Below are 23,780 nucleotides of genomic sequence, written 5' to 3'. Positions count from 1 at the left end.
GTGTGTGTATCTATTAAATATGCTCACCTGTGAATAAACTTTTTGACCACTTCCATGCCAGCGTTGAGTTCATTCAATGCCAAAATATACTCCTGAGTAAAAAGACGAAGTCTGGGGCACTTCCCAAAGTCCTACAAAAAGAGTGGGAGAAATAGAGCAGGAGAGAATGGGTGGCACAGTCAGCCATTAAATAAAACAGACAAATATGGGCAAAATAAAAGTGAAAAATAAATAGAATATTCCAATTACATTGTTTCAAACATCCAACTATATGAAAGAGTACAAAAAATTTATAAAATGGCATCCAAAAAAGGCTCAGTCTGTGCAAGAAAATAGGTCCTGCCTCACCACTTTATACCACATTTCATGAGAGAATTTCAATATAGTTCAAAAAAGAGGATTTCTCATTGTAAGGCTGCATATACAATATTGTGAAAAGATTCAGGATATAGGGTAACTTAATTTGTTTTCAAAATAGGATACTTTAGGATAACATACACACTGGAATGATTACGCACTTGCACAATAAACAAAAGCTATATTTGCCAATAAAAGCAATCCCAGATTAATGAACCTAAACCTATACTGACATTTTAAAAAAAATGAATCAAGCTCATTTTTAGAATAAGAGTAATCAGAGCTTTTAAAAACTCCTTGTCTCATTTTTTCATTTCAATTGCTACAATTATAAAGTTTCATAAGAATATGGAGACATGTCCAGACTGCTTTCAGTTAAAGTGGATTTTAAGTTCTCTGTGCAAAAGATGAACTGGACCATGAACAATGAGCATCTCATCTCAATGAGCAACAGGTGAGCATCTCATGTTTTGGGGGTGTATTACTGCATTCTACAAAAAAGGCTGTGCATTTATGGCATTCTACCATTTTTTCATTAACATATTTAGAAATGCAGTTTATACCCACACACTCACCATGTTATGTTTGAGAATTCTCTGGACAACTGGGGTGAAGACTTCGATGACCACCATAGACCGGGGACGTTCCCGACAATGCTGGGGAAAGAAAGAGGACTATTTATGTATGTATGTAGAAATTCTGAATGCCATTTTCTATGCCACCTATACAGCCCAACAACGTTCCCAGTGTATTTCAATATAACTACAGTTTTGTGCTCTGCTAATGTACTTCAAAACACATTCTATACCAAGTATTAATAAATGGAACATATCCATGTGTGATACAGACAAATCCTACATGTATGTGGCCAAAAATACTTCACATGGGTGTGCTATGTTCATGATCACAGAGGTGTGCAATGTTACTGCATGACCGAATATGCATTTGTAAGGCAAATACACTGTTTTGACTGGGTGGTGGTGGAAGGGCGCAGGTGTATGTTACCTTGCAGAAGAATTCACACAAATCTGGGGGAGGGTGGTTATTCTCCAGAAGAGGAGCAATGGCCTGCAGTAAGACCACAGCACCATTAATCACTATTCACATACACATTTGTACAAACAAAAACCACCAGAAATTGACCATCTTAGAAACACTACGTCAACTCAAAAGATGACGAAAACATAACTGTTCTGAAAAAGACAATATTTCGTTTCAAAACATTTTTGAGTTTTATGAAATATTAATGTCTACATTTAATATTAATGTCTCCTTTAATTACAAGATTACCAAATAATTACTAATATTACTATGTAAAAACATCCCTGTTCATCTATCTCAGAGCAGCAACAGTATAAAACATGCAAACCCACTTACCACAATGATGCTCTCATGGTCTTGGGCACTGAGGTTAGTGTTCTGAGAAGGACATGACACAAATATATTACTAAAAATTCCCTTGCCAACACAGCTGTGACTAGACAGGAGACAAGCATAATTTCCAGCTTGCATCCTACCATGTGGTGCATATCATAATACCAGAAGAGATCAACTGATAAAATAAAACAAAACTATTTTCAGTTTTAAAGTCAGCTCAAAATGTAAAAATAATGATAGTAAAAATAATTTTGAAATAGCTAATTCTCTTGATGCTGACATTTTATGATTTTGTAATGAATAGGAGGCATGAACATTGTGCTTTGTTGAAGAGGTCAAAAATGTTTGCAGGCAAGCACAATATAGTAAGACCTAGTGAGTAGAGAATGTGGTATGTAGCTCACAGAAAGCCCCTAATATTAACCAATAACAGCTGATTTGGTCTTCAATAGAAATTCAGTGATACATGGTGTTTTTAATCAGTCAGAGATGCAACAGTGAAAGTGCAGATATTAGATAAGTGAGAATCAAAAAGAGAACATAACCATGCTGGAGTGCTCTGAATATTCTTGTAGATGTAGACCACTGAAATATTTGGGGGCAGCTATCATAATCTTATACAAAATCTGCACATCTCCAAAACAGTGTTTGCATGAGTGTAGATGTGTGTGTGTGAGAGAGAGAGAGAGAAAGAGAGAGAGAGAGAGAGAATGAGAATGAGGTACCTCAGCAAGCAGGGTAGAGATGATGTGCAGTGGGGCCTGGTGGATGGACTCATCCTGCAATGGGGAGGTTAGGGCCATGTCCACTAGAGCGCGAATCTCTTTCAGCACTACTTCCCAGCGACTTGGGTTATTCAGAACCTTTCGGTACTTATAAATCTTTTTCTGTTAACCGACAAAATTTGTAATGTAAATTACACTGGGAAATTTAATACTGCAATTTACACTGTTGTAGTGATATATATTTTAAATGTCTCAGAAAATGCATAAAATAGGATACTGAACTGTAAATCTAATTTAGCACCAAACTTGACTGGGTCATTTTCTCAAACTCATGAAACTGGATGATCAAGCTTAAAAAATAAATCATCATGTGTAGAGTAATAATACACATGAATATATTATTTAGTAATGGAAAAAAACAATAAAAACAAACCTAAAGCATACACCACTTGCGATAAATGTATGATGTACAGCAAAGCAATTTTGACAAAATCCAGTTTAATCAAAGCCTAATAGATAAAGCCAGTTACTTTACCTTCCACTGCAGTGAGTGAAACCACTGGTCCCGCAGATAGCTGTTGGCCGCCTGAGAACACACACAAGCACGCATACACAGCTTGAGAATGACCCAAACAGTTTACGTATTTGTTTTCATGTGTTTGTAACTATATGGTTCAGACATCTAAAAGAGTTGTGACTGTCAAATGTTTGGAGTGACGATGCAGTTTCATAATCACTGACACTTAAACAAACTTGACCAAAAATAAAAAATAAAAGAAAAACCAGCAAGAAAGCACAGCTAGTACGAAAACCAACTGTAGCTTAATTACTTACTATTTCTCAACGGCCGAGTTCTTTTTCATCATCATAACTGATCTGACAAGAACCATTATCAAAAACAAACTAAAAATTACTCCTTGAAGGCTCAGTCAGTAATGATTCTTAGAAGAGATATTCTTTGACATCAAGACACACCTCACTGATCCTGGGCATTGCTATCAACAGCCAAAAAGGCTGAATGTGCTCCATATAATTGAAACCTGTTGGATTTTTACCACTATCATCATATTTGAGCCCTGTACTGAGAGGTGTAGAACAATACATCCTACCTCTCTGCAAAGTTTTCAATAATTTAGGATTTAAAAAAAAAACTACTGTAAATTGCATCATGCATCAAGGGGTTCAAATAATGCATATAAACCATATATTACACAACAGCTTCTTGGGTTTAAAATATTTTAAAATATTCATATGAAATTAACATGAGGAATAAAAAGTGTATTCAGTTCAAATTCTTTAAACGAAACTATCATCTCTTTTTTTATTTATTTTATTTTTTTGCAGCTGGTGCACTCAGTACCTGCAGAAGGACAGTCCCTCCAGGGATGCTGAGTTGGACGCAGTATTTGGGTGCATTGTCCCAAGAGAGCAGCTGCAGGTCCTCTATACAACTGTAGGAAAGGGCAGTTTCCATGTAGCCTGTAGGCTGTGGAGACACAAAGATGAAATGAATGAATAGCCAGCCTTCAAAAATATAAAATGCTGTAATTGTGCGTTATGTGAACATTTTTTATACCAAAAAATCTGAAGAAACCCAACGACATTTTAAGAAGCCAAACAGTAAGGCAATTACTCATTTTCACTACTATCAAATCTCTTTTGTGGTTATTTCTAGTTCACCTTAACTGCCCACTGATCTTAAAATGAGTGTAATAGGTTTGCATTCTTGTTTTGTATCACACAGGCTCCAGCATCTCATTTTTCAGCTTCACTAATTCTTGACTGTAGTGCTTGTGGTCACATGGCTTCAAATGTCAACAGGCTGTTCCCTGTCTCCATCTCTCTCTCTCTCTCTCTACAATAGAACACAGAAGCTGTTCCTTTATTAGCCACCCTCCCGCCTCCACAGCTCTGCTACAGGCTCTTCCATTATTAGAATCATCCTCCCTCTGATGTTGAACAAACAAGGCTATTACTTGATTTGAGCTGCCCTCCCTCTAGACTCAAACCAAACCACAGTTCCTGTATTTGTGTCAGCCACCCAGTTCAGCATAGCAAACAAGCTGTTCCTTTATTTGACTCATTCTCTGTCTGCCTCTCATGCTCTCAAACAAACATGCAGTTCCTCCCTCTAACTCCCTCCCTCTGTGATAGAATAAAACGGGCTATTCTTTTATTTACAACTCCTTTCTGAGATGATACAGCAACTGGCCATTCCCCGGCCTACCCTCCTCCCTCTGGTCTTATGATAAAATGTACACATCCACACGTGCTGCATGTGAGGTGGGAATGATAACCACACTAGAAAAATAGCTTTATAGCAGAAGCAAATGCATCCTTGAAGAAAAGAAAAACAGAAAAAGTCATTACAAGACCACAGAAGCCAGCCTTAAGAGAGGTTTGAACCTCTTGCACAGGTTGTCATAGCGACAATATCCTGAACAGCAGCTTGCTGTGGTAATTCTGGTTTAGCTCTTGCTTCTATCTGCCTGTCACTATGTCATTCTGTGGCCATCTCCTTCTCTCCCAGTGCTTTCCTCCTGTCCAAGCTCCTGCAGCTTCCCAGCCTCTAGTTCAGTGCATTCAGTCTTTTTCATGCTGCAATTCTTCCTTAAAGAGGAGCTGAACAGCTCTCATCGCCACATTGCAATGTTGCCATGGAAACAAAGACATGAAATAGAGACATATGTTTTTTTTTCCCCTTTGCTGTTGTTACCAGGGAGATCCAGATGGAAAAGATGTAGGGAAAAACATCAGTATATTCAGGTGCTGCCTCTGGAAACAACTGATTTAACAAAGCGATCACTGGAGAAATAATTTATATAAAAGGACACAACATGTAAGAATACGTAAAAGTGCCACAATTGATGATTTTTTATTATTATTTTTTTAAACGTGGAACTGCAATACCGTATATATAATTTAAAAAAAAAAAAAAAAAAAAAAAAAAAAAAGCTCTCCAATATTGCTTTCAAAACATTGTTTGACGTACACGCAAACATTCATGCAAATGCAAACCAAATGGAAATCAGTCAGCAGGCTGAACAGAGACTGTCTCAGTAGTGGAGAGTAAACAGTATTTATATAAAAGAAGGGGAGGGGAAAGAAAAGCATTGAGCCTGCCTGCTTCCTCCCTCTCGGGTCTCATTCACACCTAAAGTAAACTGCAAAGCCCAACAGAGGCAAAGTGCAAGCTGTAATGAGGAGGAATCTAAATCAACACGGTCATGGTGAAAGTGAACAGGTTCAATAAAACCTGATGCTGGTTGGCAAAGCTCAGAACAATAAAACATTTTGCTCATAAAGTAAATGAGAAACGTGGGGCAGATGAGCCATGAACACAGTACAGTTTCCATCTGCAACATTTAAGTTTTGCATAGTTGTGATTAAGTCTGAATTAGTGCTGGGCGATAAAACAATATCATTAGGCTTTGTGATTGATTTTCGCTCGATAACGATGATAAGCTTTAGGTTATAGCACTCGCTAAACCTTAATTTCTATTCCAGGTTAGCACAGCCAGCTGCACGCTATCTGGCACATATACTCATGCTATTACGGTAAATGAACATGCGACCACAAGACTGCTAGAAGGTAAACAAGACTATAATAGGTTTAATTCAAGTGCTTGTGTGTATGTATTAAATATATGCACATTTACATAAAATATGTTATAGTCTGATGTTTGTTATGTGCTTTGGGGTGTATTTTGTTTGGTATGGCAACCTCCTGTCAGAACACAAGCACAAAGTTTCCATCGCTCACAGGGAAAATCTGGTGAGTTTTTCTTCACTCAAAGTGTATCTTCCACCCGGGAAATGTTTTCCGGTTTGCGAGAGGTTTGTTGCCTGGTGGTTTTCCTCACATGAAATTTTCCCTGCTTGTGATTTTTTAATTGGCCCTGATGCCATAGATTAAGCTGCATCTCTTAAATAAAAACTCCATCTGAAATTTTTCCGCTTGGGTATGCTCCGGACCCATCGCGTCCCTGAACTGGATAAGCGGTTAAAGGCAGTGAATAAATGAACGTGCAAAACTGAAAACCTTCTAGCTTTCCCACTGTTACAAGCACTGTTCTAAGCCTTCTAATGGGTTAAGTGCAATATGAATGTAGTTCAGCACTTGGGAGTGTTCACAACACAAGACAAAGATATCATTACATTTATATGGTAAAAAAAATGTTATTATTCCAGTGAAATCTTTCCTTGTGAATTTGAGTAATGTGCATACTATATGTGCATATATATGTTGTATAAAAATGAACATTTGGTGTACTCAGTCTATATTTTTATAAGGATGTCCTTTGTCACAGTGTGACAAAATGTTAATATTGCAATAAATATCGACATTGATCAATATAGAAAACCTTATAGTCAAAAATATTTTGGCCATATTGCACAGCTCTAGTCTGAATACTAAGGTTGTTTGTCATCAGCTGCTTAAATATATTCATGTTAATCTGAAGATAATCGCCATCAGCTTTCATTTCTATACATATCTGCCATACAATCTATTTGATAAAACACTTTCCTTCAAGAAAACATCAAATAAGGCATTTTGCTATTAATAATTTATACATATACGTAATGTTACTGAAGGAAATGTATGAAATACAAAGAACGTTGATTTAATTTGAGTAATATTTAAAAACAATCTTATAAAAAATGAGTAGCTAGGCGCTACTATTCACAGTTAACAGGGAATGAGTAATCAAAGATGAGGAACCAATGAAAACTAATAAGCGACATTGCTGTTCTGGTAAAAGACGTGCAAGAATTCACCCTTGACTGAAATGTGTATTATCGACCAAAGACTAGTTTTTTGCTAAACAACTGACACGCTGAATATTATGTTGAACACTAATAAATGCACCCTTTGGATTTCTCATATGCCAAAATACACTATATGAATTGCATAGGAATTTGTATGGTTTGAGAGGTATTCATATATTGGCAGGACAACTACATGAATGACAATTGTCTGATGATGTGTTTTTTTAAATGTCTGTAGACCAGTGGTCACCAAACATTTTACATACAAGAGCACCTTTTGAAACCTTAAATTAAAGATCTACCAGCATAAATGCAAGGATTAGTCTACTTAAAAGCTCCCTATTGCCACCAATAACATAAAATGAAACTGTTTTACTTCATTAAATTACAGCTGAGGGTTGGCTTAGTGTGTCTGAGGCTGCACACTGTACCTATTGATACCTATCCTACAGAAGCTCTACACATGCTCAGTCTCATCATTTTGAATGTTTTCATACGTTTCTCACTGTAAATCTAGTTTTCCTCTGGTGCATTATTCAATCTTAGCTTACTGGCTTACTGTTATTTGTTTTAGCGTTCCAAAACTGTACATGCTGAAACAAATGTGAAAAAAAATAAACAATTTATTATCATCATAATTATCTTATCTGTTCCCTCATACAGGCAATTAGACTGTACACATCTCCTGCTTATATTTCTGTTGGGAGCATTTTCTGACATACTTCTTTTAACTTACTGAAATATCTTACCTACTGTTTTATTTAAGTGGCCATACTTAGCAAATATGGTAGCACATTTCCACAAGGTAGCACAATTCAACAGAACACCGGGATGTAGTGCGATTCTCGCTTGTGTTGTGATTTTTTCGCATTAAATTTTTGCATAATATCTCTCATATTGAAACCGAAACTGTCAGCGCTGTCCCCATGTTGGCTCAGACAGGGCAGAGACAGTTCAGAACAGCAGCAATATTGGTCAGGGATGCAACTGGCCTATACGCACCCAATACTTCTTTTGCCTTTAGGGACATGTATGCACATGTAATTGATTAACTACTAGCAGAGATATTATGAAATCTAATACACTTATTTATGTATTTTTACATTAAGACATCAACTTTGAAAACTATGACTTTTTTTGTCTCTATACTTCACTTTTTAAAGCACTAATGTTTAGTAGTAGTAGTAGTAATGTACACAAATTATGAGGTGACCAAAAAACAAAAATGCTAGGTGAGAGCGAGAGTAGTACAAACAGAAAATGTGTTAACTGAAAATGCAATTGTTCCGAAAAAATAATTAATCAAGCACATCTGAATACATTTACGCCTCAATTATTGAGCTCTTGCAAAGGAGAGAGAAGAAAGAAACATTTCTCTTTATATCTCTTTTAACCCCCTGGAGTCTGAGGCCTTTCAGTTGCACGTGGGGTGATCTGACAGGCTTTGATATTTTAACAAATAAAAAAAAACTGTTTCCAAAATACACATGATAATATTCAGCATAAACCCAGCAACAATAATGTGAGAGATGTTTGTATGTCATTCAACTATTTTTGTTTAAATTAACTCTAAACATGGACTCCCCAAAAACCTATTTTCAAATGTGCTCATATATAGGGAAAAAAACACATTGTGAATATTTATGAAGTTTTCTTTAGAACTCTGAACTTTGTAGACATGATGGGTGTTATCTATACTTGGTGTTTACAGCTTTGATACATTTTGATATTTTCTATACCTGTGGCTCACACATTATTCATGATATAGGTGTGAAATACAGGTAAGAAATCCCCTCCCTACTGTCAAAGATAATAGCCCTTTAGCCCCTGCCCCACCCCATCAGTGAGGACAACTGGACCATTTTAATGTAAATGTTGATATTTTAGTTGTTTAGCAACAAAAACTGCTTTGGAGCATCAGAACCATACATATGAGCTTCGGATAACTGTTTAAAAGCAGCAGAGAGGACTCAAATTTTACTACAGGCCGTTTTTTTCCCCTCTATCACCTGAACTCATTTACAAACATTTACTGTCAGCTTCACAAAATCCATCTGCAATATATACACTGAACTAGCGTAGCATAAATGCCAATCAGTGCAAAACGTGCTGCAGAAAAATGAGTCAAATATATTTCACTTACTCATCAAAAAAAATGAAGCTGTTTCTCCTCAGTTCTCCTCCTTCGCTCTGTCTTGGAGCGAAAAAACAGCCATGTAGTGTTGGGCAGTATTGCAATAATAACGTATACCACTGTGCTTAAAAATGTGGATGGTATCTCAAAATGAGGGTGGTATTTATAATGTGTGTGCGGTGTGTCAAATTTCTGTTCTGTGTCTTTAAAAGTTGGCTAAAATTTTTATGTGCATTTAAGAGAGCCACAGGGAGGTGGTGCTAACTGAGTTCAATGACTGCTGATGTCACGGTCTGAAAACGGGTGGAGAGAAACACAAGCCCAGTAGCCCACTGCAGCTGTAAGCTTAGCGCTGAGTTTGGGTTAACGTATTGTTCAAAGATTACTTTTTAAAATAAAGCGATCATTAAAGCATATGTTCTGTTTATCAGGATATAAGCTTATTATTCACTTAAAACATACGCGCTCCTCTGCTAAGTCCGGACAAAAAAGCAGTGCTACTAAAAATGTAGCAAATTGGCTGCGATATAAATTTTATGAGGTATTGTCTATTTACCATATATGTTAAAGATGTAAATGAGAACGAAGAGAGAGCAGACTGTTCTGGTGTGTATTTTTCACAACTTAAGCAAAAACACTTATGCCTTTTTCACACATGAACTCCGGAGAATTTCTAGAGAAACTGGTCCAGAGATGTCTCGGAACGATCGTTCACACATGAAGCTCAGTTTTTTTTTCCTCTTCAACGTATCAGCTTACTTAAAATCTAGACAGCTGATTTTGACCAACATATACCCCTGTGTATCTCAGAAATTCTTCCTTTTACAATAATATTTCAAACAAAGAAATGGCACAACTTTCGCAAACCTGAACCTTTAGCTTTAGTTCCGTTTTGGCCTTTTAACACATATTCCACTAGCTTTAAAATGGTTGCAAGCCATATTAAAACTTCAAGACCCAGAGTACGTATTTTGTTAGATTTTTCTGAGCGATGGACCAAACTGAGATTTTACAGGTCGGTCCAAGATAACAGCCAGGTCTTGCACATGTCTGTTTCAACAAATTGTTTTTGTTCTGTCACCAAGTAAGTGCATATGCCTCTCGTAGGCAGTACAACAAAAATCAGTACAACAATCTAAAATTCAGCCTAGAGCTCTGTGCTAATTTTGGCAAAAGTGCATTTTCTCCCTACAGGTATGGTAGTGTGTCAGGTTAAGTATTTTGGGGAAGTTGTCAATCTTCCGATATCAATACTGTGCACAGTAGTGTTAGCAGACATAGCAAGTATTATTTATTTCAGAGGATAAAAATATATTTTGGGAAGATCGTAAGTGTGTCAAAAAAATGGGGATTTTTGGAACACATTTGTTAACAAGACAAAAAAAAAAAAAAAAAAAATCAGTTCTCAAACATACAAATATACCCACCCATCCTCATTTACAAATCAACAGACTGTCCCTAATATTGGCAGAATACCTACTAAAAAATGATATGACTTTCAAGGTTTGTTTGAATGTACAGATTTTTCCCTTCTGTTTTTAGATTTTGTCATTGAACAAAGTGTATAAAAATTTGAATTGGAAAAAAATAACTTGATTTTATAATAAAAATTGTCATTGCAGAACATGAATGCAAGAATAGAGCTTGCATAGAAGAAAGTACATAAACTGAAAATGGGGTGAGGAAAAAAGACTTACTTATAGAAAGCATCATTAGTTAAATGCCAAGTCAAGAACACAATATAAATCAGATGGATCTTCCTATCTGTGGCATCCTAGAACCAAGACAAATAATCAAAGCTTGCTTATTCTGCACATGCATGCATAGTTTGCTTTCACATAGTTTCTCATAGGTGCTAAAGAGAACTGAATATTGATATGGTGTCAACTGAAATGGAAAATAAAAATGAAATGAAACATTATGCCCAATTAACATTGCTAGCCAATACTACAATACTCTATTAATTCTTCAGGGTGAACTTATCTGGTTAACATATTCTCTCCTGTGAGTTGCTATCCCCATTATCAATTATATTTATTTAATGTGAAAGCTATTTAATTTTTTTTATCACTATTATTAGGCCATTAACCAGCTGCATTGTGCATATTTTTGCAATCGGCTTAGATTGAACGGCCTGTCACATTCAATCACATGGCACTTGAATGTATGCTACATGATTCTTTAGAAACTGACAAATTAGCCCTCAATGAGTGGTGGAATGAGGAGTATGACATGTTAGCTTCCTTACTGTGTGTACACACCAAAAACTATAAAAATCACTCAGCTTCGCTTATGCAGAATATATCTGCCCTGTGCGTACACACCAAAAATTATAAAAATCACTCAGCGTCACCTATGCAGAACATATCTGCCCTCATTTTATAATGAACAGAAAAGTAAATTACAAACCTGTGTTTATATATGCAGCTATAACGGAACATCATTTTTGGCTTAAATGCCCTTTGTAATTTATGCATAATGTTCTTAATCAAAAAAAGTAGTTCTACCTAAACATTTAAAACAAATATTATTTACAATTTCAGTTGAAATAAATAACAAAAAATTTGTTTCAAATAAAATATAATATATATTCTGTATATTAAACTATAAACAAATCTACACAGTAACAAGTCTCTTCTCATTTTGAGAAAGGAACAAATACTGCTGGGTGAAAAGAGCAAATCAATATAACAATTAATATCACAATTACGATTAATGAATGATTATATTGGGTTTTTTTTTTTTTTGACCCTCATAGTTCAGTGACGATGCTTTTGCTGTACGTTTTTTTTTACTGTATTCTCCAGGATTCAAGCTGGGATATTTTTTCTAAAGTTGCTTGGAGTTTGTTGCTCTCTTGTTTTCCAAGCACTGTTTAAATTTGGTGTGTGATTGTGCTTTGGTCGCCGAAACTGTATTTTCTCAGTGTTTACATTTGACTTCTTTTTGTTCAGTGTTGTCTTATAGTCAAAACACAACACATCCAAACCACAGACGCTGTGCTTTCTTTTGGTACTAGCTTCTTGAATCGCTCAATCGACCTCACCATTTAGGTTCTCCGCCTTGTTGCATATAGGGGCAGAATCACGTGACTGCAGCTTGGTAGAGTGGTTTTAAAGGGACAGCACATGAATATACATTAAATAATAAAAAAATTTATATTATCAATATAGACTAGATTACGTTGATGAATGACCTTTTTTTATTCATTTTCGATTAACTGTCCAGCCCTAGAAACAAATCTTTAGCAGGAACCATCCTGAGGGAATGCGAGAGCCTGTTTTCTGAATGGTTTCACTTCAATACCAATGTTTTCTATGGGTCATGCCAGTACAAAGTATTGTGCAATTGCACTGAAATCATTCTATAATTTTGTCTTCAGTTAATGCAGTATATATTTAAAACACAGGAACATGTTGCACAGTTTACACTTCACGGCAGCCTCTTTCACAAATTAACTCCAGAGAATTTCTAGAGAAACTCTAGAGAAAGAGTATCATGTCCAGAGTTGTCCAGGAGCGGTCTTTCAGGCATGCAGCTTACAGCAGAAGATTTTCTGCACCAGGGGAGCTCTTTCAGAGGGAAATGAAATACATGCCTTAGGTGTGGCACAGTGCCTGTGCAATGTGTTTAGGAGAAACGTCGGAATATTTCCTGCACCATTCTCACATGCGCTGACTTTTTTTATTTTATTTTTATTTTTTTAAAACTTGGGCTACTGTGCATGTGTAAGTACAAATGTCCAGGATACATTAATGAGACATTAAATATTCCAAATTTGTAAGGAGGAAGGTAAAATGTAAACAAAGTGCAAAAAAACAGGACTTCACAAAACTGGGGTTTAAGAAATTATTAAAAGTTATACAGGGACTCCTAATAACCACCCAAGAACATGTAGACTTACAATACTGTAACCAGTAAATTAATAGCATATATCTGTATTATACACAGAATATTTAGCATCTTGTTACAAAATTTAAACTAACTAACTAACTAACTAAGAGGTAATTCTTTTCAGAACAAAGTAGGTGGTTTTCACAGAATAATGGACTGGACAGCCAGTGCCCAGATCTTACACCACTGTGTTTTTTTATTACTTGAAACAGGACTTGTTGTTTTAGACTTATCAGACTCAAGGATGGCCCCTGAGTTTTGCACAGAACTGTAAGTTCATCCCATTACTAATGTGCATTTGTTTTAAAAATATTTATATACTTAAATGAAGTGAGATAAACAGGATATCCACAGTTCAGTTCAGTGCGATTCATATTTGCCAGTCTGACATTTCTATACTACGGAAAGCTTTTAGCACTCAAGGGAAACCCACACTACGAGGGTCTAATTTATGCCTGCATTTTTGCAGTTACAATTTATCATAAATTTGTTTTATATTTTAAGTGAAACAGTATATGTGAGCACACCTCTTAAAGGTGAATTTTGATCTCCCATCTGTTTTTATTTATTTATTTTTATTACTTTTTTTTTTATGATGAAAAAGCTCTGGTTTTGGTATAAAGCCCTAGTTCAGCAAATGGGGAAAAAGTTAAGGATCTTGGTCCAGAATGGTTCAAGCTTTTTCAGTAGCTGAACCACAGCCAAGAAACTGCATCTGGAGGGGTGTGGATGGCCGAGAGGCTTCTGAACTGTTCTTTCTGCAGCCTAATAATTATATTGTGATTTTTAAAAATCAAACATTTATTTGAAGAAATATCTTAATGTTTAAGTCATAATATTTAAAAGATTAGCATGGTAATTACTTTGGCATTAAAGACCATTTTTTTTTAGAATAAGATCACTGGAACAGAAACGTGTTGTTTAGGGAGGGTTTTCTGATAACATGACAGGGAATTTGTAGCATTTCTATTCTTTATCATTTTATAAAACTTTTCTTCGACCTGTCAGGTTTTGGTGACAAATAAACAATTTGGTAAGGTTTTAAGTCTTAAGAATCCAGTTCTTTTGGAGACTAAAAACTCATAGGATTCCCTGCCCCTCAAGCTCACTCTACTGTAATACACAATGTAGACACGCAAATGGAACGAGATATAGTCCACAGCGACCTTACAATCTCCAAATACTGCAATTTAATTTTGAAATAATTATAAATTTAAAAAATAATAAGATTTTGACAATAAACAAGACGCTGTAAAACACAGTCATAGTTAACAGGGGAATGGCACAACTTCCTTGCTTACTGTTGCAATGGGAATAGAGGTGGGAGTAGCATTAAGCAAGTAATCTACTGACTGACATGGCAATCTGCCAACCACAGAAATGTTCTTTGCAGACACAAACATTTTACCGCACACTAGGGCTATACAATATAGACAAAAAATAATTTAAAAAAAATTACACACACACACACACACAAGTATTTATGCTCTGTACCTCATTCATATCATTATTATGGCTATGGGTTTAAACTTGTTTTTTGAAGTGATGATAAAATAATTATTTTATTACAAAAGGATTTGGAAAATGTAGCTACTTTCAAAAATATTTTATTAAGCACACTGAGAAGTGCAAAGTGGCTTGACTATTAATCAACTGTGTAAATACTTATTTAATCAGTATGTATTTAATATTTTTTATATACCAAACAAAACCCACAATGTTTCAAAACCTCTTAAAACCATCAGCATTAAATACATTTTTCAATTAAATTCTTGCTATATATGCTATATTTTTGATAGTAAAACAATAAGCCTGAAGCTTTACTACACCTGATAACCATTTCAGGGAAGTTTTTACATGTATAGTGGGTATGACTCTAGAAGTGGAGGATGAGGAGGCTGGAGCAACAGGCTGTACAGTCTCACTAGAAGCACCGAGTGCCAGTTATTTGACTGCAGCGAGCCAAAAAATAAATAAATAAAAATTAATAATAATCTACACACTGGATTGAGTTCTTTTCATTACATCTCCCAGAATTGTCCTTCTTATAACTTAAGATCCCTAAACTCTTGAAATCATTCATGTGAAAGTTAATTTTAATCAATTTTGCTATCAGTATAAAACTGGGATTTATCCTTCCTATCAAAGCTGTAAATATCTTTTCTGCTGGCAGGTGTCACAAATGTTTGCTCATTCTACAAAAAGCTTGACCTATGCTGCTGTAAAAGAAAAGGGCACTTGCAGCATCTATACATTATTTCTCAATGTTTTAGATATATAAAATGGTAGACCCTTCAGGCTTACTGCAAACAACACCGTTGTCCCGAAAAGTTGTGTGTCTCACCCTGGGATTAATGGACGCAATTCATTTGGAGCCTTGCATTGGTGAGAACAGGTAGACCTCAAAGATACAAAATGCAATTTCTACCATGTTGAGCCTGGGGTAGCAAAGATAAGAGTCTCTGTTTTCTCTATTACATGTCAGTGGAGCATCACAATGATTCTGAAGCTGTAATTTAAGGTTAATGTTGATAAATGTTGTTACACACACACACACACACACACACACACGATGTCCGGATTAAGTATTTTGCCATGATTCTGACCTTTTGAATATCTGCTGATACAGAGTCAAATGTTTTCACAAACAGCTCATATAATTAATTTTATATTATTTTTAATCTTATATGAAATTATTTAATATGATTTGTGTGTGCAAAGAATTACTTTGATTCTAAAAGTCAGTCAGTTTGTCATCACAGATGTGCTGAGGGAAAGATTAAACATAGTTTAAGACATGGTGCTAAAATAACTTTTTTAAGCACTGAATTGTTTCTCTCAGTGAAGCCACAAAAACCCCTGTAGGCGGGACTGTGACTCCATTGGCATCAGCACTAAATGATGTACAGCTAACTCTGGCTGCTGATTGGCTAAATAGGTGAAAACCAATGAGAAGGGTGTTTTTTGTTCAGGAGCTGTTGGGTATCTGCCCCTCCTTCTGGCTGAGGGAGAGCAGCGTGTCTCAAACTAATCATGGTCTTAACAGTGTCACCTCAAAAATATGGGATAAAAGTGTCCTGTATGGGTCCAAAACACAAAATGGCATTTAGTGTCCAAAAACTGGATGATTGGGGATTCTAATAATTGGATTACAACATCATTTACAAAGCATGGTAGAGGAGGAGGAAGGAGTGGGAGCTTGCCACCTACAGGAAACTGAGGATCGGAATTAAGATTGAGCCCAATAAAGCGATACAGATCAGTAAAATAATGCTATGCTATGAAATATGCTATGATGCGTCCTGATACTGTTCTCTTGATTATATATATTTTTTTACATTGTGTTATATTCAGAGTATACATGTTCAGAGGAAATGTATATATAGTGTTATATTCAAAGAAAACACGATCTACAGTATTTTTATAGCATTCATTCATTATTCGTTGTCTTTAACCACTTATCCAATTCAGGGTCCCAATGGGTCCGGAGCCTACCAGGTATCACTGGGTGCAAGGTGGGAACACATTCTGGAGGGGGCGCCAGTCCATCGAAGGGCAATATGCACTCACACCTATGTACACTTTTGTCGCCAATCCACCTACCAAAGCATGGTTTGGACCGTGGAAAGAAACTGGAGCACCTGGAGGAAACCCACGCGGACAAAGGGAGAACACACCAAACCCCTCACAGACAGTCACCCGGAGCAAGGCTCGAACCCACAACTCCAGGTCCCTGGAGCTGTGTGACGGTACTTTACGCACCACCATTTTTATAGCATTGTAGACCTTTATTCCACGGTTACATTTAACTCTATGTATATAATGACCAATACATTATATTATCTGACAAAATGTTTGGAATTTTCATGCTTAGAAGATGCTCACACAGCTTATTTACATTATAGCTAATTACATAATCACTCAATGTTAAGCAAATGATGGAACTGTCTTGTAATTCCCATTAATAGAACAAATACTGGCAAAAAGTCTTAAAATGTAAATTCCACAGTGCTTGAGTTATGCACACCCAAGTCAGATCCATTACAAGTAAAAGGCTAAGACATTAGCAGAACAGTGCCAGTTCAGTCTTGTTGTGGAGGAATTTCCAACTGGTCACAAATGATGGATCATGAGGAAGCTGATTTTATAGTCTGCATGCCATATGATCAGCTGAGTCTTCTTTTCACTAGGGTTAGGGGGTTGTTTATTTAAACACTCACTCAAACACTCTCTATTAGAGGATATAACAATTAAACCAATGTAAGAACACAAAGCCTGTCACAAAACAGAATTGAAAACACCTTTAAAACAGATGTTTTTGATAAAAAGATGTCACACTTAGTGCTGGGCTTTATAATGATACTGATATGTTTTGTGATTAATTTTTGCTCAATACTGATGATAAGCATTGGGTAATAGAGCTCAATAAACCTTCAATTATATTCCCGGTTAGCACAGACTGCTGCACACCATCAGGTGCGTATACTCATGCTATTATGGTTAAAGAACAGACAACGGTATGAACGTGAGAACGTAAAAAATAATATATAATAGGTTTCATTTAAGTGCTTGTGTGTAATTATTAAATATAAATATTAAATATGTTATAGTCTCCTGTTCACACTGTGTTTTGGGGTGTATTGTTTTGGGGTATATTTTGTCTGGTATGGCAACCCCCTGTCAGAACACAAGCGCAGATACTTCCCTCGCACGCAGGGAGAACCTGCTGGGTTTTTCTTCACTCAAAATGTATTTTCCTCCTGGGAAATTTTTTCCTGTTTGCAAGAGCACTATTCGTTGCCTGACGTGTCCCCCCCCCCACACTAAATTATATTCTCCGCTCGCAAATTTGTGATTGGATCCAACGCCATTGATCAGGCTGCTTCTCTTAAATAAACACTCCCAAGGGCGGAACTTTTTCCTCCTTGCACTCAGTGATTCTGGGTCCACTCTGGACTCACCACGACCCTGAACTGGATAAACAGTTAAATGCAATGAAAGAATGAACACGCAAAAGTGAAAACATTCTAGCTTTCCCACTGTTACAAGCACTGTTCTAAGCCTCCTAATGGGTTAAGTGCAATATGTTTACAGTTCAGCACTCTGGAGTGTTTATTTATTTTTTAATTTATTATTTTATCTCTTCCTAATCTGACTTTTGTGCTCTTTCTCGTTCTTTAAAAGGTTGAGGTGGTAATGCCCCAAGAATGTTTTCATGACACCAAACAGATATCATTACTATTTTGCAGTAAGATGATGTTATTTTTCCAGTGAAATCTTTCCCTGTGAATTTGAGTAATGTGCATAATATGTGCACGTATATATTGTAATGAACATTTGATGTATTCAGTCTACATTTTTAGTAGAATGTCCTTTGTCACAGTGTGACAAAATAATATTGCGATAAATATCAAGATCAATCTAGAAAAACTTAGTGATAACATTTTTGGCCATATCGCCTTGCTCTAGTCACACTACAGTTATTCAATGTCACTAGTATTAAGTTTGGTTTGTTCTAGATGATTAAAACTTAAACAAATGGCAAGACAAGACAAAACAAAAAAAATCTTTACAAATCTACAATTTGGACCAAATCTACAATTTGGACCAAATCTACTTGACGCTAGTCCAGGATCAAAAAGAAGAAATGGGATTAGTTTTGAAAGAACCATTTTAAATCCATAAGAAATATCATTTGAAACCATGATAAAATTGGAAAATATTATGATGATGAATCAAATCCTTTAGCCAGGCACTAGCCATAACCTGACCCCACTGAAAATCCATTATGCCACTCTTCAGGACAGAAAGACTTGGTAGGCCTGTTCACTTGACAAGAAAATTAATGTGGCTGTAGGCATACATGTTTAGATGAAATGCTTTGATATGTTTTTATAAGGGTGACAGGAAGTATTTATAATTGGTTGGCATTACGCAAATATGATGTAGGTTCTCCATGCTTAAGAAAAAGGTTGAGTCACATCTTTGGTATCTTTCAGTAAGATCACTTTATGTAGAACAGTCAGAATTGACTTAGAGTAAGCTGTCTGTAACGAAGGAAACGGTTCAACTAAATGCTGCAATTTTTGAGATTAGGATCACACGAAACTTTTACCAGTGAAATGAGGTCATATACACAATTAAATAAAAAATAAAAATAAAAAAATAAGTACAAAAAACCAAGCAAGTAAAAAAAGGAAATTATTTCATAAATTCACAAGTTCTTAAGTTTAAAAAGGGGAAATGTATCATGATTACAAATGTGACCCATTACTTATATGTATATTATTATTATTATATATAACCTATAGTGTAGTACAAGTACAAAATCATTTTAGAGCCACAGCCATTCAAGAGGTCAAGTATACAGTTCTAACCTTTGCCAAGGGGGAACATTAGCTACAGTCAACTACCCTTCTATTAGCTATGGTCAACTGAACACAGGTCACCAGCTAAACATCTATTAGTCTACAGTCCTCACAAACAAGAGAATCTAGATGTGAAAGTCAAGCAGGGGAAGTGACTATCATTTAATAACAAAAGCAGTCCACTTTGCATTAGTAGCTTTCAAACTTTTTACTACATAAGATTCTTTAAAACTTCTATAGATTGAGTTGTCTAGAGTGGTTTATTTATAGCCAATATTTATGTCATCTTTTTCCACTTAGTCCAAATTCAGGGTCAGGTTTTCACTTGAAATGATCATCCAATAAATTTATTACCAAGCATCCTGGAACTAAATGCAACATTTTAATGAAAACGTTACGTAATACCAATATTATGTCTGTGTGAAAGCAGGACTTGTTTGAAATAGTTGAGAAGGTACACTGTAAAAGCAAAATGAATAAAATAATTTCACAAATTTCAACTCTGTCAATGTATTGGGCCTGTATGACATGTTTCAACAATATGGACGAGTCCCATGTCTGACACAGTCAGCATGTCAAAACAGGGTAGTGGGGAAAATACAAAGTAATACAACAAGTTACATGCGTAACATCAGGAAGAAGGCATGTTAAAAAGGCCTCTTCTGCCTACACAGAACAGCCATTACTGATCCTGTCTGACAGACCTTAGAACATATAAAACGACAACACTAATTGACAACATCACGCTGAAATATTTAGCAAATGTTGTAAAATGAGAGATGCCATTAGTGTAAAACAATTGTTGATGGCCCGTCTATTAAACATATTTTAATAGAAATCTCTTGTGAAATGTTAAAAACACCATGTAACTAACTGCTACAAAAATCGCTCGAGTGTGTAATTTTCTTTATCAATTAATATTGCCTTTAGCACAGCAAAACAAATCAGTAGAATAGTAGGCCCCATTGTGCAACTTCATACATCGGACACCGAAAAAAATAAATAAAAAATAAGCTAACACAGTTTAAACATTAGAGTCTGTAATTCTACTAAGTGTTCATGATTTTTTTGGTCTTGGTCGTTATGATCACTCGTTTAGAACATAGATTTCTTTATAAATACTACCCTTTTGTCAAAAAAGACTACCATCTGAATAGATAGGTAAAAATGGATATCCTTAAACGTACGTGCAGAAAAACGTGTAGGAGTAGCAGTGTACGAAAGAAAGAGAAAAAAAAATGAAGACAAAGAAAGCAAGCAAGAAAGAAACGCATCACCGTTTATATCAGAAGGCAATGCATTTTTCTTATCCAGAGGCCGAGCAAAAGAAAAGAGAGGAAAGCGTGTTTTTCCCCTTTAAACTTTAAGCTCACGGAAGCCTACTCTTCGAAAACGCTGCTTTGGAAACAGAGAAGCTGTTATAACATGGCTATGGCATCAGCAGAATAACAATGTTACGGCCCAATCTCTAATCCCGTCGGTGAACGCTTCTCCGCGGCTAAGTGCGGAAGATCTTACCGTAGCGGAGACGAGGCTGCTGTCCGCCAGGGTGAGGTGGTGAGGCTCCCATCTCCGCAGAAATTTTGAGGTAAGGATTTTACTGAGGAAGGTCCGCGGGTGCTTCACAACACACACCTGAATGTCGCCTTCCTGGAGAAGCTTGTACCTCATGCCGCTGCTGCTAGGCAAGAGGAGGCTCCTCCGGCACTGCGGCCCAGCTCCCTGCTTCGCGTTATTATTCCCTTCCAGCGCAGTGGGCGCCGACATCTCGCCGAGCAGAGGCTTGCTCTCCTCGCACGGATAAAACTGGTTGTTGTGAAGCTCATTGCCGCCGCCGCTACCGTTAAAATCCATTTTAACTGCGCCAACGGACTAAAAGCTGTCGGTTGCAGTTCTTGAGGAGTGTCTATTTTTTAAAAATACGAATCCCAACGGTCGCCTCGGTATGTTAGCCTCGGCTACTACACAGAGAGCCACCGTGATTCGACCTCAGTCGTTTTAATAGCGCTAAGGGCGTAAAATAGACACGGGCGAGGGACAGCGAGAAAAGCCATTAGGCGAAGTGAATCCGTCACGAAAACGTACGTAAACGAAAAATAAATTGTGTTCGGGTATGTGGTACAGTCCGGCGTTTGTTTTTTTCCTTTTCCTTGTTCCCCGTCAAAACGTATTTCCCCTCCAGTTAACGCTCCGTCCGTCCAACCAGCTATTCAATATGTTCGGGCCATTGCCATATCCATTCTGTCACTCTCCACGAAAGCATATTCCGCTTAGCCACTTCCAGCGGGTTTAGGGTTACAGTACTGTAGAATGAAAGGCAGAATCCAAAAGACGAGAAGATTCCTCCGTGGGAATTTTTCGTTCTTTAAATGCTCGTAGACATGGTTCCCTTTTCTGTCTTTTTTTTTCCTTCTCTCTCTATCTTCGTGGAGGAACCGACCACTCCGATAGCACTGTGTTGATTGGTCCTTTCTCGGTCATGTGACTTCGAAGTGACGTCAATGGGGAGGCAAACGGATGCGCTATGTCTTTCTGTCGACACACGACTGACTGATAGGTAGAGAAAGCCAATCTAGTTCCCTTCACACAAAATGGAGAGAGGGCACACGATTTTCTGTATACAGTAATCTTTCTTCTTTTACAAATTGAAGTGCGTGGAACTGAGAAAGCATTTACAGTTCCCCTCCTTACATTTAACCATGAACTGGTGCTAGTGACCTGTGGCTGCTGACATAAATGACGAAGGGATTAATTGAAAACTTTACATGTAAACGTTGCAACTGTCTTTAATTAGGAAGTATAGCCTTTTTTCGTTTTTCCACTTTTCATTTACAGACTTATTTATTTAATAAAAAGGAAACCCAGAGGTCAACATGTATTTGAAATGTTTTTGTCTGTGACTACTGGTTCTGTCATTAGGGACCTTAGGTATTATTCGGCCCAAGTTAAATGATCCCCTTCAATTTTCTGGACAAAAGCCTCTCCAGACACTCCAAAGCTGTTAGAATGGCCACCTTCTAAAATAGTCAAGGAACTGAGATTCTAGATGATTCTACATGAAAAGATCTAAAGCTTTAAGGAAGAAACAAAGTTGGATAAGTTGAATCACAATGCTGTGAGTGTCGATTTCAACACTCTTGGACTATCCAGGACTGTACAGGATTTCTCAGGAAGGGAGTGAGGGCCATCCCACACTGCAGACAACAACAGTTACTGACACTCCCCAAGAATGTGGCAGCACATTTTTTTTTTCATTTCTTGACGTAATTGTCTTCAGTCTGAGTCAGGACAGTGAGGGTAGATTAGCAACTTGGAAGGAGATCCAATTCGTTGAAATTTAGAGGGTAAACATTTGTGTGCTCATACAAACTGTATACTGGCTCATAAACCGGCATTTCATATCAGCCACTTAAAGAACAATGTTATTCTTATTTACTTGCTAATCTGCTGCTGCAATATACCACAGCAATATTTTGAATACAATATGTGAATACAAATTCACATATTTCTTTATTTTTTATTATTTTTGTCTTTTAATTGGGCCTTTAATACAATCAGGTTATACTGGTATTTACACATTATACCTGGAATACTCAGGCCATTTGGAGAATGCCTAATGTTTCTATAGAAATAAAGTATACATGCCTGTACATTTTATTTAATGTTTATTAAATATAATTATTGTTGTTGTTTAAAACTGTGATAGTATAACTGTATTACTTAATTCATTACTTGCAAGTTGTGTTAAATCTAGGTAGTGTGGGCAGCCAACTGGTCTAATGGTTAGAGGACCTGGCTTGATTCTGAAAGGTTTCTGATCCAATTCCACAGACTGACGGGAACTTGAACAAGGCACTGAACCCACAACTGCTCCCTGGGCACTGGGGATGGCTGCCCCCCACTCTGGGTGTGTGTTCACAGCCCTTAGTGCACTAGTGTGTGTGTGTATTCACTGCCACAGATGAGTTAAATGTGGAAGACACATTTCATTGTACATTGTACAATGGTAAGGCGTTTAGGAGCTGTCATATTGGGTTAAGCAAGGTTTTATTTTGGTGGTGGATCATTCTCAGCACTGCAGTGACACTAATGTTGTGATGGCATGTTAGCATTCATTGTGCTGGTACAAGTGGATCAGACAAAGCAGTGCTACTG

The 23,780-nt window shown here is 36.7% G+C and overlaps 1 protein-coding gene across 1 annotated transcript in view; it reads right to left on the bottom strand.

Annotated features, from left to right (window-relative positions):
• The window catches only part of cmip (c-Maf inducing protein), a 29,872-nt gene extending 7,806 nt beyond the window's left edge, over positions 1–22,066 (bottom strand). Inside the window, exons 1-8 of the mRNA XM_066684733.1 lie at positions 21,144–22,066; positions 3,820–3,945; positions 2,995–3,045; positions 2,460–2,621; positions 1,735–1,776; positions 1,363–1,425; positions 933–1,013; positions 28–131 (exon numbers count right to left, since the gene is read on the bottom strand). Coding sequence (XP_066540830.1) covers positions 28–131; positions 933–1,013; positions 1,363–1,425; positions 1,735–1,776; positions 2,460–2,621; positions 2,995–3,045; positions 3,820–3,945; positions 21,144–21,479 — 965 coding nt within the window. The 5' untranslated portion in view covers positions 21,480–22,066. The remainder of the gene's footprint in view (positions 1–27; positions 132–932; positions 1,014–1,362; positions 1,426–1,734; positions 1,777–2,459; positions 2,622–2,994; positions 3,046–3,819; positions 3,946–21,143) is intronic.
• Between the last annotated feature and the right edge of the window lie 1,714 nt (positions 22,067–23,780).

The sequence above is a fragment of the Hoplias malabaricus genome, chromosome 11 (assembly GCF_029633855.1).
Source record: "Hoplias malabaricus isolate fHopMal1 chromosome 11, fHopMal1.hap1, whole genome shotgun sequence".
Taxonomy (NCBI): domain Eukaryota; kingdom Metazoa; phylum Chordata; class Actinopteri; order Characiformes; family Erythrinidae; genus Hoplias; species Hoplias malabaricus.
The sequence above is the reverse complement of the archived record's forward strand: the minus strand, read 5'-3'. Positions and strand labels throughout refer to the sequence as shown.